This window comes from Teleopsis dalmanni, chromosome 2, assembly GCF_002237135.1.
Source record: "Teleopsis dalmanni isolate 2A chromosome 2, ASM223713v2, whole genome shotgun sequence".
Lineage (NCBI taxonomy): Eukaryota > Metazoa > Arthropoda > Insecta > Diptera > Diopsidae > Teleopsis > Teleopsis dalmanni.
The window spans coordinates 184,108,411-184,125,494 of NC_051847.1; the positions used below are offsets into that span (position 1 = coordinate 184,108,411).

At 32.5% G+C, this 17,084-nt stretch overlaps 1 protein-coding gene across 1 annotated transcript; it reads left to right on the forward strand.

Annotated features, from left to right (window-relative positions):
* The first annotated feature begins 5,974 nt into the window (after positions 1-5,974).
* On the forward strand, positions 5,975-8,178 carry LOC119678117 (autophagy-related protein 13 homolog). Its single transcript, XM_038089784.1, has one exon. It carries the CDS (start codon positions 6,491-6,493, stop codon positions 8,081-8,083), a length of 1,593 nt encoding a protein of 530 aa, XP_037945712.1. The 5' UTR covers positions 5,975-6,490; the 3' UTR covers positions 8,084-8,178.
* The last annotated feature ends 8,906 nt before the right edge of the window (positions 8,179-17,084 follow it).

Consider the following 17,084-nt stretch of genomic DNA (forward strand, 5'->3'; position numbering starts at 1 on the left):
TTCGATAGGAATTTTAGTGTAGAATTTTATTTGAAAAACAAATGCCTAAGCTGCTACCAAGCAACCACACAAAATAATTATGGAACCGTTCCACAGTATTATACTAAATCATTCGTAATTATTTTACGTACTTAATATTTTGTATGAACTTAATAATAATTAGTTTTATATAATACTTAAAAGGCAAATATCCGTTTTTATTTAAACGAGTTATTAAAATTAGCGCTGTATTTGTTTTGATTAGAAAATATTGAAAACGGAATGAATTGACATTTGTAATCAGTGATGCCATATTTATGATAATATAAACCTTTATTGTTTAGTTTTATACACAAACCCCAAATTTGACAAACTTTTATTGCACAAAAAATTTTTTGCTTGAATAGTTGTATGAAAAATATTTAGAATATATAAAACAGTTACGATAACAACATATAATACATTAATATAATACATATTCAATATTCTTGTAGTGGTTTTTTATGTTGGGGTTTATTTCGAATTTAACACTCCGTATTGGTAATGGATAAGTTAATTTAACACTCCGTATTGGTAATGGATAAGTTTATTTATTTCTTATACTTAGTTATTATAAAATATTCTTAAAGTTAAGATTTGTGTTTTTACGTTTTATTCACGTGCTGCTTTGTCTTTTTCCAAACTACTACTGGCGGGAACTGCGGCTATTGTTGTCTCCTTTGTGCCTTGTTGACAGTTCTTTTTATTATATTTTTTGGTGCTGCCACAGTACTCCCCCCTAAGTGATGGAGTCACTGAATTTGGTTGGAAAGCGAACGTTGCGTCCTGATTTTGTCAGGTTAGCTGTTGTATTTGGTCGCACAGACTGGTCGCCATTAACGTTGTTTGGAGTGTGGTATACCATTGATTTGTTGTGGATGTCAATGTCTGTATCGGGACATATGAAAGCAGCTTTAAGACGATCTATGCTAACTGTTTGTTCTTTGTTTTCGATCAGTATTCTAAACGTCTTGTCATTTCGCTCTAGTATTTGGTAAGGACCATCGTATGGTTGCGTCAATGGTGGTTTTACCTTGTCATTTCGTATAAATACATGCGTGGCTGAGCTTAGAGCCGGTTGGATGTGGTAGCCTCGGTCTATATGATGCGATACCAACGTTGCCTTGACGCTCTGCATTTGTTCTCTTAGCTTGGTTATGAAATCGTGTTGATTTATATTTCTGTGGCTAGGGTTGCTTACTATTTCGCCCGGTAAACGTAGAGTTTGGCCATATAGCATTTCAGCAGCAGAAGCTCCAATGTCTGATTTATAAGTCGTGCGTAGACCTAACAATACTATTGGTAAAACTTCTGTCCAAGAAGTTGTTTGGTGGCACATTAAGGCTGCTTTTAATGTGCGGTGAAATCGTTCCACCATTCCGTTACTTTGAGGATGGTAACTCGTAGTTCGTAAGTGTTTGCAACCGATAACTTCAGCTAGTTGGTTGAACAATGAAGATTCAAATTGTCTTCCTTGGTCTGTTGTGATACGTAAGGGTACGCCAAAACGTGCGATCCATTGAGTAATCAGTGCGTTTGCGATGGTTTCCGCTGTTTGATCTGGGATCGGAATTGCTTCTGGCCATCGGCTGAAACGGTCGATGATGGTTAATATATATGTGCAGTTGTTTGATGGTGGTAGCGGGCCGACGATATCTATGTTTATATGTTCGAATCTGTGTTCAGCGAGTTCATATTGACAAATAGGTGAACGGTTGTGACGTTGCACTTTAGAACGTTGGCATGGGATACATTGTCGGGTCCAGTTTCTGATATCAGCATTTATAGAAGGCCAGAAAAATTTTTCAGCTATCATTTTTGTTGTGCCCCGAATGCTGGGATGAGACAACCCATGCGTAGCTTTAAAGATATGTAGCCGGTATTTCTGCGGAATGTAAGGACGAATTCGCCCAGTTGAAACTTCGCAATAAATTTTATCTGATATTGTTGGTAAAGATAAAAGTTTGATTTCGATGGAATTGTTGTTTTTGATATCTTGTAGTTGTGGGCAACATCGTTGTAATCCAATTATACAATCGTAGTCGATTTTTGGGATGCTAATACTATCTATCCGCGAGAGAAAATCTGCTGGGATGTTGTCTTTTCCGCTGACATGAACGATATTCGTTGTAAATTGACCTATATAATCAAGCTGTCGGACTTGACGTGGTGAAGCCTTGTCGGACTTTTGCTGGAATGCGAACGTGAGTGGCTTGTGGTCAGTTATTAATACGAATTCACGACCTTCTAACATATGTCGAAAATGTTTTATGCCCTGATATGCGGCTAACAACTCACGATCGTATGTGCTGTATCGTTTTTGTGTATCTGTTAATCGTTTAGAGAAAAAACCGAGTGGTTGGAACGTGCTGTCTGTCACTTGATGAAGAACTGCGCCGAGAGCTTTATCCGAGGCGTCTACTTGTAATGCAAGCGTAGCAGTTTTTGACGGATGAACAAGTAGTGTCGAGTTTGTTAGTTCATCTTTACATTTTTGGAAGATTGTTTTGTTCACTTCGGTCCAGCATAACGGTGTGTTGTCGTTCTTCTTGTTTCCTTTTATCATTTGTTGAAGTGCAGTTTGAGAATCTACAGCGTTTGGTACGAACCTGCGATAAAAGTTAAGTAATGCTAGAAATCTTCTTAATTCTTTTGTTTTTGTTGGAAGCGGGTACTCGCTGATGCTCTTCACTCGATCTGGTAGAGGTTGAATGCCCTTTTCACTGATGAGATAACCAAGAAATTTTACTGTGTTTTGAGCAAAAACGCATTTTGATACGTTTATTATTAAACCATGTTTTCTGAATCGTTCGAATACTTGTTGCAAGTGTTGCCTGTGCTCTTCCTCGTTTGCTGATGCAATAATGACGTCGTCAATATAGGCAAAGGCGAATTCGAGATCTCGTAATACTTCGTGAATGAAGCGTTGAAATGTTTGACCTGCATTCGATGGTCGATGGTTGAAAAAACTTTTTGGTTATATAACATGTGTGCAAAATCATGTATGTGAGGAACTGGGTAACGATCTGGGATGGTGATTGCATTTAAGCGACGGTAATCTCCGCAAGGTCTCCAACTACCGTCTGGTTTTTTTACCATATGTAAGGGGCTAGCCCAATTGCTGCTTGATGGACGGCATATTCCGGCTGTGACTAAGTTTTGGAATTCTTCTTTTGCTGCTGCTAGCTTGTCTGGAGGTAACCTACGTGGTCTCTCACATATTGGTGGACCTTTTGTTAATATGTGGTGAGTGACTTTGGTCACCTGGCGATTTGTCGGTGTTGGTTTAGTAATGTCGATGTATTCTTTTAGTAGATCTGCAATTTTGCAAGATGTGTTCACAGTTGATATTTTTTGCGCATTTACCTTACGTTCACTTGCGGCTGAGAAAATCTTTGTTGATGTGTCGATCAATCGTTTCATTTTTATGTCTACTATTAATCCGAAATGATTTAAAAAATCTGCACCGATGATTGAAGTGTTTACATCTGCGATAATAAATGGCCATGTGAAATTTCTTCGTAAGCCAAGAGCTAGAGTTATCTCTATTTCTCCAAATGTTTTGATCATAGAACCATTTGCTGCGTAGAGTATTCTTTCGTTCTTATTGTTTGTATTTGAATTTTTTTGTTTGGCGGCAATAAGTGAAACATCTGCACCCGTGTCTATTAGGAATGATTTTTTTGTCTTATTGTCATAGACGAACAGTCTTGTAGATGTTTCGTTTACAACTTCCTCTGCCGCCGTAGACGAAGTCGGTTTTAGTTTTTTGTGCCATATGTGCATGGCTGCTTGCAATTTTTTGCATTTGACCCATATGTTCTATGATACCAACAATTTGTACTGGTCTTTTCTTCACTATCATCATGACATTGCCGGTTTCTGGATGTTGAACGTGAACGTTGATTTGTTCTTGAGCGGTGTTCGGTTGATAATTTCGAGACCATTTTCGTCAGTCTGGTCACTTCTCGTTGAAGTTGTTCGATTTGTGCATCACGTTGAATATGAGCTGCTGCAGGGACGTTAGCTGCATTGACGTAAGTTCCTTGCATTGTTGAGTTTATACGGATTGTTTCGGTTATGTTGTCTGCCAATTCCGCCATCTTAGGTAGTTCCACTTGAATTGTGGCTAGACATGTCTGTACTTCTACAGGAAGACGTTGTAACCATAACCCTTTCAGTAATTGTTCGTCTTGTTTGCTTCCACTAATACGTTGCAATTCGTTTAAAAGATGGGATGGCTTTTTATCCCCAAGCTGTAAACCACTAACTAATTTTTGTATGCGTTTTTGTTCACTATCCGCAAAGTTTTTTATTATTGCTTGCTTGATAGCTTCGTACTTCTGAGTTGCTGGTGGATTCTGTATTGTGTTATAAATTTGTTCTAACAGCGATGCATCCAATGCTGCGATAACTGTGCCAAACTTTTGAGTATCGCCCTTTATGTTGTTGACTTGGAACCAGTAGTCCAACTGAATAAACCAAAGGTCAATGTTGTTTTTTATTAATGTTGGCATCGGCAGCTTTATTGCAGTGATTGTTGCGTTTTCATTGATTGGGTTAGTGTCTTCGGTTATCTTTTGCTCTTGAGTAGCCATTTTTTTTTTATATATTCGACGTCGGCTTGGTCACCAATGTAGTGGTTTGTTAGGTTGGGGTTTATTTCGAATTTAACACTCCGTATTGGTAATGGATAAGTTAATTTAACACTCCGTATTGGTAATGGATAAGTTTATTTATTTCTTATACTTAGTTATTATAAAATATTCTTAAAGTTAAGATTTGTGTTTTTACGTTTTATTCACGTGCTGCTTTGTCTTTTTCCAAACTACTACTGGCGGGAACTGCGGCTATTGTTGTCTCCTTTGTGCCTTGTTGACAGTTCTTTTATTTATATTTTTTGGTGCTGCCACATTCTTTTCAACTATTTAAAGCACTGATATTCACACGTCTGAAAAATAAATATCAACCTAAATGAGTGAGAATGTTCAAGCATGCGACTTCTTTAGTTTTCATTCCATATTTTTATAATTATGTGATTCAAAGAACTTCAAAATTATTTTGTATTTGAACATTGCATTTAATGTAGATAAGACAATAAATTTAATCATTTGCTGTGGTAACATCAGAAAAAGATGTTACCAACCTAATAAACGAACTACTGTGAACTTTTACTTCGGAAATTTTAACAAATATTCCAATCAAAATTGTAAACAAACATTAAAGCAAAATTAAAATGTTTTACAATTTCAAATATTTAAAATATTTTAGAAATATCCAAATTATAGAAAATAAATATTTTATATATGTATATATAAATATATACAAAAATTTTTAGAGGTACATGAACAAAGTATAATTGAAAAGTGGTTTCAAATTTTTAACTTATAAGTCACTTACAAGTTTAAACTTATTATGGCATAAATATTCTAAATTTTAATTTTGTTGTAAAAGGAAATTTCAGAATTTCCTGCATTCTGAACATTGCTTTTAGTTCATTATTTTAATTTCTAATTTTAGCTTTATTTATTTTTATACAAAATGTAATATTTGCATGTATGAAATATATTATATATAATACATCTTAAAAAATTATTTAAATAATTATCGCTTAAATAATTCGCTTTAATAATGCTGACATTCTAATATAAATATATATAATGTTTTATAAAATGTTTTATATACTTTTTTTAATAATTAAATGCATTAATAAAATGCATCTATGCAAGTTGTAATATAAAGGCGGCATTTAAAAAATGCCTACGTGACGTCGAGCATCTATTCAGGAGTTGGTTGCACTCTTTGGAAAGTGGTTGTTGTCATTGCTTAAAAGTAATGAATAGAAAAATTAATCAAATTACTTATATATATAATATTATTAATTTTATTTTTTGACTGAAATATTTACCTAATTGATTTGTAAAGAAGTAGTTTTGCATTATTCTTTTTTTAAATATAATTAGACCAGATTATTTATTAAATGGTTTTACACCAACGTCGTGCTGAAAAAATGCAACTCTGTTTCGTTTCTTCGCTTGGTTCGCTTTTCTAAAATAAATTCCTTTCAGTCGTCAAATGACAGACGTGTATCAAAGTAGTTATGAATTCGGAAAAAGCTATGTCTATGTTTAATAAAAAACAACGAAAGTGGATTATAATTGAGAAATAATGCAAATAAAATGCAAAATTTGTTAATGTGATAATAAACAGTATAATGCGTTTATTGAAAGAATTAAAATGTATGGAATTACGATTTTTTTTTGAAGAATAAAACGTAGTTACGCTAATACAGTGTGAAGTAAAGAAAATTGAAATTAAACAAAAGAGAGACGGGAAAATTCCATGAAATTCGCGGAAGTGTAAAATCAAAGAAAAAATAAAGATTGTTAAATGTACTTTGAACAGTAAAATAAACTAATTATAATAATAGAAATTTAGACCAATTATTATAAGAAAGTGAAAAATTGTTAAAATGTCATCGCAAAAAATGAATGCGCCAGAAAAAGACTTAGAAAAGTTTATAAAGTTTTTAGTGTTAAAATCGACGCAAGTGGTCGTGCAATCACGTCTCGGTGAAAAAATTCAAACGCAATGTAATCCGCTAGCCACTGGTACTGACTGGTTCAATATTGTTATACAAGATCATCCAGATGTTTATGCGGAAGCGAAAAATGCGCTTGGGCTGGGCCCAGGCGAAAGTATTATCAAACGTTTACCATTATGTATAGAAATCTCTTTAAAAACAGTAGAAGGCGATCAAATGGTCTTAGAAGTATGGACAATTGATTTGCAAACAACTGGCCTTAAAGACAGAAATGATACAAAAGGTGGTGCAACAACAAATTCAGAACAACAAACATTGAAAGCAGCACATGCAATTTATAACAAAATGAGCATACTTTTGAAATCTTTAATCTCGTTAACCCGCGCCACGCCTGCCTACAAACTTTCGCGTAGGCAATGCGCAGATTCGTATGGCATTTACTATCGTATTTACGTGGACAAACCAAAGGTACATACACTGGGTGAAGGCTACAAAAGTGTACGTATCGGACAAATGAATACAATTGTGGGCGCACTAACGATGTCAGTGGCGTATCGCGTAAAAATGACAATTACTCCAACGGCGGCACAAACTCGAAATGGTGATGGGAATACAATTATGGTAAAATCAGATCATTTTCGACCAGCAGACGCTTCACCTACGCCTCCAATGTTGGCAGGCAAAAAAGGCAGCGGTGGTGGTGCAGCAGACCGAAAAGTAATTGATATTGAGAAACCGCTACGACCTGGTGCCTTTACTGACCTTGGCAAGTTACGCCAGTACACAGAAGATGATTATGTGTTGCCTGAAACACCACCCTTCGAATGGCTGCTGCGGCGCACACGTTGTGAAAGTGGTGGAAGCAATGGTGAATATGGTTCAATAGAGTCGCTTAATCGTAAAAGCGATCCAATTGCTACCTCGCCCACAACAAATGGACACCAAAATCTCATTTCCAATAATAATAACAACAACAGCGGCGAAAAAGTCAATAGTAAAAATGTAAACATAAATAATAATAATAATAATGTGGCTACGTTTAAAAGTTTCGAAAAAGATGAAAATACTCAAAAAACAACAGCAGAGTGTAAAAATTTATCACAGTCACCCGTTAAAAGTTTACTTATACCCGCACCACCAGCTACAAGACATCAATCAGCGCCACTTTTATCAAACACGCATGCCATGGACGATGACAGTTTGCTAAAGGAACTCAACTTTCCATTCGCATCACCAAACTCTCATGTAAATGATTTGGCGAAGTTCTATCGTGACTGTTATCATGCGCCACCACTACGCGGACTGAATGAAATACAGCCAGACATGGGTGGTTGTGCTGCCGCTGCGGCTGCAGCAACGACTACTAGCGCCGAGGCAGCAGCTGTGGATGATTTATCGCGACAACTGGAACAATTCGAAACATCATTAGAGGATTACGACAAACTAGTCTCGCAATTAGGTTTGAGCACATCTTCATCAACGGGCAGCCGCAGCAGTGGAGGCCTACAAATGAGCAACTAAGGCTGAGTGCATGCGCTGTGTAAATACACTTATATACAATTGTATATTATACGATATTGGTTACATATATTTTTAAAGGATATTATTATATATTTATTAATTATTTAAATTTAGACTTTAACGTTTATTAATATACAATTTAGCTTAGCGAATGTACGTAAATTATTCTTAAAACCAAATATTTGTTTATGGAAATTGTTGTATTGCGTTTAAAAGTAATTAATTGTTTTGCATAAACCGACTTAAAATTTAAATTTAAATAATTCGCTTTTGAAATGATCGATATATAGACTTAAGATAATCTATCCTATAAAGTCATTAAATACTAATAATAAATATGTAATTATTTAAGTGCCTTTAACGAAAGAGAAACAATTATTATAAAAATTTTTTATTATTTTAAGTGATTTTATGAGTTGAATAACGCAAAGAAAAACAAAAAATCGTAAATAATTTAATGCCATATCAGTTGCAGAATTTCCATTACTTCGCTTATCGAAACGAAAAAAAAAAGAAATTAAAAATAAATTTGATAAAAACGCCAAAAATTTCATGAAACAAAACTCAAAACATTAAATAAATATAATAATAAAAAATAAAAGGCAGGCGATATAATGTAACTAACAAGATATTCCAAATATTTTTATGCTTGTAATATTTTTGTACTTTTATTCGTTTTCTGTATTTTGCTAAGTGCATTAAATGTTTTGTAAAAAGGTCACTGAATTGTAAAATTAAGGTAAGCGTACGAACATTGATTATTTATAAGTAACATTTTAATTTAATTAAGTTGTGCGAAAGTCTGTCTATGTTTGTAAATATTCATTTTGTAATAAGTAACAAATAAGACTAAAATTAAAATATTACACGACAAAGAAACTTGTTATTTTTTTATGGCACTTTATTGTGTTTGTAATGCGTAGCAACAATTTAAATAGGCAGTTAACTTAACTATTCTGTAATAGTTAAGTGTACTTACCATACATATACATATACGATATATGTACTTATAGATACATGTAAATATTGGTGAGTAGCAACGGTAAAGAATTTTCTGGAATATTTCAAGTATTTCGTTTAAGTGTATTAGATGGAAAATTTATGGATTTTAGAAAATTCTATACATTCTAATTTCACTTTTATAGGCGTATTTATAGGCCAAATACAACGATTTGCAATTACACACAGATTTTATCAACCTCCATCTCATTAAAATAATTCAATTTTATTTATAAAGTGTAGAAGTATCAAAATTCCATAGAACGCGAAAGTGGCTTTAACATTTCAAATAATTTTTGTAGTGCTTTGGATTGATCTACCTATATCTACCTATAAGTTAGCACTTCACTTATAGCGTCAATGAAATTTTCTAAAGCAATTGTCGCAAGACCAGTCCTGAGCCATTTGTTAACAGTCAAGTAACTTTCGCTATACTCAAAAGGTAGTACCCATACAGATCCCTGTGGGTTACAATAACAACATAGCAATAATTCTCAAACCAAAATTTAGTGCGAGTTGTATGTGCTTTACAAGTAGTGGTACTAATATTTTGCTTAAAAATATATCAATATTATTAATAAATAATAGGCTATGAATGCATCCCGATCTAAAAGATCTATTGTGCACCTAAAAGCCCAATTAAAATAATTCTAAACTATTTATACATCTCATAATTGCTGAGGGCTTAATTTTACCTATTTGATTTGGGACTAAGACCCCACTTCAAATATAGTTTATTTACTTTTTTTCATTTAAATACTACCAATGTCAAGTTTTTGTATTAATGTTAAAAAAATATCAATTAGTTTTTTTTATACTTCTCAAATACTGCTATAAAGCAGTAATCTATAAATTACAGATAGCACAAAATCTGGCTTTAAGAAGACTAATTAAGATGCCTTGATATATTAGAACAACAGACATGCATAGAGATCTAAGAATCGACCCAATGAAAAAGTATATCAAGGACAGAGCCCTAAAATTATTCACAAAAGTTGATACGTTGCCCAACCCCGCTCTAACAAACCTTAAGTCCACCTCAGGACGCTCAGGAAGATATACTAATATACGGTCCGTCATCAGTTAGGAAATAAATAAATGATAATGATTCTAGTATAGTTAAAGTTTAGTGTGGGGCAGGGATAAGCCCCCCAGCCACAATAGAGTAAAAGTGCGCAATAGCACTAACTCAATTCACAACAACAACAAGCTTATAAATAAACGGTATATTATATAGAGTTAGGTTGTAACGGATATCGTAGTGTTTACCTTAGACCTTATGGGCTATTATTTCATATAAAACTTAAAAAAATAGTTTAAAACCATTTGTTGAGTTATTTGTTATGAATTCAAGGAGACGTTGGAAATCGTATGTATTTCTGATCACAGATCAGCATGACAACACAAGTCTATTTAGTCATTTTTGTTTGTTTAAATAAATCTGTTATATGTCTTTCTGTTATGATTAGGATAAGGAGACTAAATGGTTTGAAATAAAACTAAACTTCGGAAACAACTGCATAAACAAAATATCAGAAAGTGTGGTATATGAATAATTAGTAAAATCTTATGAAGCGATTGATGATTAAACTTGCAATTTTATATACCATCATTATGTAGTAAACATTAAAGAACTGCTTATAAATATTTATATTTTTTTTGCATTATATGGATCTTATATATGTATAAAATATTGTAAAAATGCAGTGCAATTATATATTATCGTTATATGGAAAAGTAACTCAATATTTTGCTTATCAACTAAAACCAATTGTGGAACTATTTAATAACCATAAAAACAGATTAGAAGTTATTTATATATAGTAATAAAAAATTTTGGTACGTAATAGTGAGTTTAGATTTCATAAAGCTATTTATTTATATAAGATCGAGATAAATATTTTAGAAATTAAACATCATTTAAGAATATTTCAAATGATTGCAGTATAGTATGGGTCAATGGACCCATAATAGTGCTGAGCAGACTTTATTGGCTTTGCTAATCAATACTCACAAATCATATTTCCAATCTCGTAAAACCGTTCGGAGACAATATCTAGAGAGGTATTTTGTTTTCTTTTCAATTTATTGATCATTTAACTAACAAAAGTTGGAATACATATAAATTACCTAAAAAACCGATTATATATTTTAAGTTATTTAGGAAAAGGATTTGGTATTACGTAGTGAGCTGATCACATTCATGATCGTCAGTATTTGATGTTGTGAATGTTGTCGAGCAACTTAAAGAATCGTCCATATAGTTAAGCTTGAAGTTGCATAAGCCTAGTTAGTGGCACAGTAGTTTTACATGTATCTGATGTCTCTTAGCGTTGGAGAATACTATATAGTTTTGTTACTAGCTCTATGTCATCCCTCAGTTCAATATACCGTGGTAGCCGATACTATATTATATATATTGTTATATTAGTTTCTGTTAATTAAGCCAAAAGTTTAAGATTTGGAGTATGTAAACAATATCACCCTATATTTGGCTGGTGAAATTAGAAAAGCTCAATTCCTATTTAACTGTTTCAAATAGTGATCAGTAGTATACATTGTGACCGAAAAGTTTCCGGTCATAAATAAATAAAACGCAAAATTCTTAATCTTCATCAATATTTATTTTATCTCCTTCAAAATATGCTCCATTAGAAGCGATACACAAATGCAAACGTTTCTTCCAATCATCAAAACATTTTTTATAGGCGCTTTCCGGTATGGCTTTGAGTTCCCTCTGCGAATTCTGTTTTACGTCTTCTATGGATTCAAAACGCGTTCCTCTGAGTGGTAATTTGAGGTTGGGAAACAGGAAAAAGTCACACGGTGCAAGATCAGGTGAATACGGTGGCTGTTCGATGGTATTTATTGAATGTTTGGCCTTAAAATCGTTGATAATGTTGAACAAATTGAGGTGAATCGGAACAAGCCGGGCGTTGACACGTCGCATACACAAATTGTCCACCAAAATCAAACGAGCCATCTCACGACCGATGCCTAGCTCTCGTGCTATCTCTCTAACACTCACATGAGGATTTTTGAACACGATTTCCTTTGCCTTTTCAATGTTTTCGTCGGTGGTAGAGGTCGAAGGTCGTCCAGAACGCGGCATGTCTTCGACGGTCGTACGACAGTCCTGAAAGGCTTTGTACCACTCATAAACTTGAGTTTTCGATAAAACTGATTCCCCATAAGCCTTTTGTAGCATTCGCAACGATTCTGCACACGAAATTTCGTTCGAAACACAAAATTTGATGCAAACTCTTTGTTCAATATTTTTTTCCATTGTTTTTTTCGCAACGCACTACTGAGGTGAACTGGTTTCAACAGCTGCCGTAAACGAACTGTCTGACAGATCGCGCTCATTTTTGGCATAGTAATTAAGGACAGTGCTGCCAAACTACATAAACTTAAAATATCGAAAAATATACAGCGCGCGAATTTTAAATGAGAACCTCCGAAAACCTTTCGGTCACAATGTATAATTGTGTACTATTTGTAATGTATGTATAATATGTATACTATCTATAATATGTATAAGACGTATAAGATAATATAATATACATTAGCATATATGTATGTATAATATCTGCGAAATATTTTCCAAATATGATGGCGTAAAGTAATTTCGAATAAAGAACTATTCGAAAGTGCATTACTGAAGTAAAAACAGAAGTATTGTTCGATTAGTTATATTTCACATCAGAACAATGATGATCTCTCTTATCCAGTAACTTGAAACCCAGAAGATGTTAAGTTAGGTTAAATTAGGTTAGTGTGGTGGTCTTGTGCACTAAAACCCTTTAGAGCGCAACTAAAACCCCATTGTGATAGTACAAATAAAGACGTTTTGGTCTAAACAAACAAAACTATCAAAACAACTATAGAGATCAAACCAGTCTGCACATAAACCGCTTTCTGATACCAAGCTTTAACGTTGCTTATGCACCAGATCAAGAAGACCACCAAAACAGATCCACACATAGACAGTTTCGAAACGAATAAACTTGTAGCTTGTTATGTTTATTTACGAAGCATTAATAGTGGTTCACGGGCCCATGGCACCGTTCAAGGAAGATGCATGAAAAACCTCTGCTTAGTCTTCTCCATATGGTCATTTGTGCTAGAGTGGTGTTGTTAAGAATTCTTCTGGTAAAGTAAAAAACTGACGAGGTGGGACTTTTCACATTGGAAATGTTTGTAGAATATATAAGCTCCTAAAAAGGAGTATGGAAATAATAATAATATACTCATATATAGTAAATATTTTGTTAAATAAATTGACTCATTGCTTATTGGTAGTCATTAATTTTTTGATCATAAGTTTTAATAACACAGCAACTGCTGGACATTTGACATATTAAAATATTCAATAATTAATGAACAAATAATCTAATAAACAAATATAAATAATACGTCAATATTTTTTATTGGCAAAATAAAAACAAAAATAAATATAAATAAAATTGTTTATTTAATTTTTTTATTACTATTAGAAAATAAAAAGAAGTAAATGTGATGATTGAAACGATTGAGATGAAACTTTATTCTGTCATATTGTGCACAATTTGCAAAAACACGTTTGTTTATTTTATTATTCTATTGATATTAAAACTAATACATTCCAACTCAAATATAATATATACAAGTTTATACATTAACATTCGATTATTTCAGTATATGGATTATCTGAACTCTGCGCTTCTGTTTAGCAAGCAAATTACAGATTTCAGATTTCAGATTCGGAAACATAGTTCAAGTCACTTATTGTATAATTATAATCAAATTGTTTATTTTTATATGAGTAGAAATATATATGAGTAGATCTATATATGAGCAGATCTATATATGAGTAGATCTATATATGAGTAGATCTATATATGAGTAGATCTATATGTGAGTAGATGTCAAACGATGAAATAAACAAAAAATTGTATATTAAAAACATAACGAAATTCCATTTAATGGGAGTACAGTAGAACTTGTGAACGACCGATTGACCAACCGGTGTACACGAGCAAGTTGCTGAAACAAAAATGAATGAAAAAAAAGTTAATGAGTTATAAACAAAATAATTAAACCTCACTTGGTAATAAGCGTGCGACAGGCCGCAAAAATAACAATAAAAAAAACAACAAACAATGAACAAATTGTTGATTATATAAAGAAAAAATTTCTTCGAAAATTTAAAATTGTATAATAGCCAAGTACAATGTGCAATTCGAAAAGCACAAAAGAATTACAATCCAGAATATCCACATAAACGACATAAGCAACTTGACTCTGACGTAGCAGAAAATAATTGTTTACCCTCCTCCTCCGGTCGGTCATTGTCGATTGTTTGCTAACGAGAGACCTGTAAAAATTTGCATTGCGGTGTCAAATGGTATAATAATAAAAAATGGAACTAAATTTGCTTAACAAATTGTTCATCATAATAATTTTAGCAGTGAGGTAGGGAATTCTAGCACAGAATTTGCCGGTAATGAAATATTTTCTTAAAAGTATTTACTCATTACTTTTTTTAATTGTTTAAAAACGTAAACAATTAGATCATATACCTTACAAATTATTTTATGATTTATTTAAACAATAAATAAATTTATATATAATAAATTTTTTAAAGAGGTTTTTCGAACAGTAGTGAACTACAACAACAAAAACTCATTTTATATTATTTTAATTAATTGAATTTTTGACTGACCAAATTCCCATCATCAGTGGTATTGGAAATAATTCTTGTATTTAATTATTCGTAAATAATTTTTTGAGACTGCAAGTACCAAAAATCGAACTCGTGCCCTGCCAAATTTACGGCTCAGAGTCAGCGCTTCTTAAGCAACTGATCCAAAGTCGTACTTGACTTTTATGTTCGCACATTTTTCTGGAGTTTTGTTAATTTACTGTGAAAATTTTATTAACAAATTCGCTTGCTGTGTTTATTATAGAACGAAATCATAAACCAGCTGTAGAATAATGATATTAATTAATTATATTTTTATTTTTTTAATTGTTAAATTTCAATACTAATCTGCTTGTAGACGCATTATATGTTGGATGATTTATGTATTCTTTCTTATGTATGGAACCTAATCTAGGAACTTAATACTGAGAATATCATGCTAATATTACTCCACGAGTATATTATATAATATATTTTATATATGTATATATTTACATAATTTAAAAAATAAATTTACATATCGTAATATATAGTTATATATTGTTATTGTTAAATACTCATATTATGGTATTCACTTATATACATTACATAGATTTTTACGAAGTGAGATTTTCAAGATAATGTGCCGTAAACGTCTTATTGGAAATTTTAATGAATTTCCGCCGGTTTCAAATGAAGTTGTACCAATACCTCTGCTGATCTTTGTGTCTCAGTACCCGGTGGTGAATACGCAACTCCACGCCGAATGAATGATAAAGTTTAGATATTAACTACAGCCACTACAACTCTGTCAAGCATCACTTGGCCAGTATAGTCGAAGCTGCAGGCACCTGACTCCCGTAGTACCAGATTTACACATCTACTCAGGTATCACAAGTGTTGTGTCACTTACTACCAAGTACACTCCAAAACAGTGTCAGCATTGAGTTAAAGTTCAAAGATTTGGCGTTGTGACGAGAAATTTGCAAATGATTTATGGATAACCTATGCCCAGTAATAGAGGCGGTTCGAAATCAATCACGTCTAGCAAGGCTTGTTATTTCTTTTATCAGTAAGTGAAAATAAACTAATTGAGGTATTAAATGGTTTAAATAATGTGGATTGTAAAAAAGGCAATTGCATGTTGTAGATCTAGATATAATTGTAAAGCAATTATTAACAGAAACTTTAAGATTTTTTAATTATACTTATAAAAAAGTAATTATGAACAGAAGCCCTCTTATTAAGGGCATTAATTATACTTAACATCCTACAGACGATTCTCGAAATCATGTGTGTACATTCTTAATTATTGAAATGTAATTATTGTTAATTTTTTTTATTATTCATAACTTTGAACTACAAATAACTGTTAATATTGTGAGGTAATTGTATAAAAACATAAAGATCATCATAATCTGTCTCATGGGAGTATAATAAGAGTAGCTATTACACTACACTATTACGTTACACTATTACGAGTAACAAACGCAGTAACAAAACTCATTTCAATTGCATGGATTTTTTTGTTGGAAGTGTACAGGGTTACTATAGCTTGTGAATAACCTTTTCTATACCAGAGATATTAACATGGAAGAATAGCTTTAGGAAGTCTTCGAAACCTGAATATGCATAGCTCACGATGCTGTACTCACATACGTACAGGGAAATGGAGTTAAGGCTGTCTAAATCTTAAATTAGTTACTTGTTATTGACACTAACTCTAATACATAAAATAAGTACCGACATTCTCAAAAGCTTAGCATTTGTTGTATTGTTCAACATACTGTACTTTCCGTTGATTACTTTCCAGTAAGTAAAGACCGAGTTTAGGGTGATTTAATCTCAAAAAAATCACTTGAAATATACACAGATGACTGAGACATACTACTGAGAAATCATCAGTACCAGATTAATTTATCATTTTGTAGATAGAAATTTCTGCTATCCATGAACCTCTGTATTTTTGCGACACGTTTCGGAAGACCGTACATCTTTCGCCTATAAATTATTACAAACATTGATAAACCTAAAATGTTCATCGAATCATGGGGATATTTCTAAAAATGATTTTGTTTTTATACGTTATATCAGGTCTATCAAGTGTACAGCTGATATATAGGCCTGCTTTAAATTAAGGCTTTTTTAATAACAATTCTTTAGATGTATTATAGAATCTTCAAAATCTGATACAATTGTGTGAAATTGGATGCAAATAAAAGAATGGAGTTGGGCATTTACTCGTAGTTGAAACATTTTTATTTAATGTAAACTTTATTAAATTTTAATAACAAAATTAAAATAAATATCTAGTTATATACATTAGTATAATATATATAA

Excerpts from the sequence above, each read along its gene's own strand:
- LOC119678117 (XM_038089784.1), top strand. The coding sequence starts at position 6,491 with ATGTCATCGCAAAAAATGAATGCGCCAGAAAAAGACTTAGAAAAGTTT.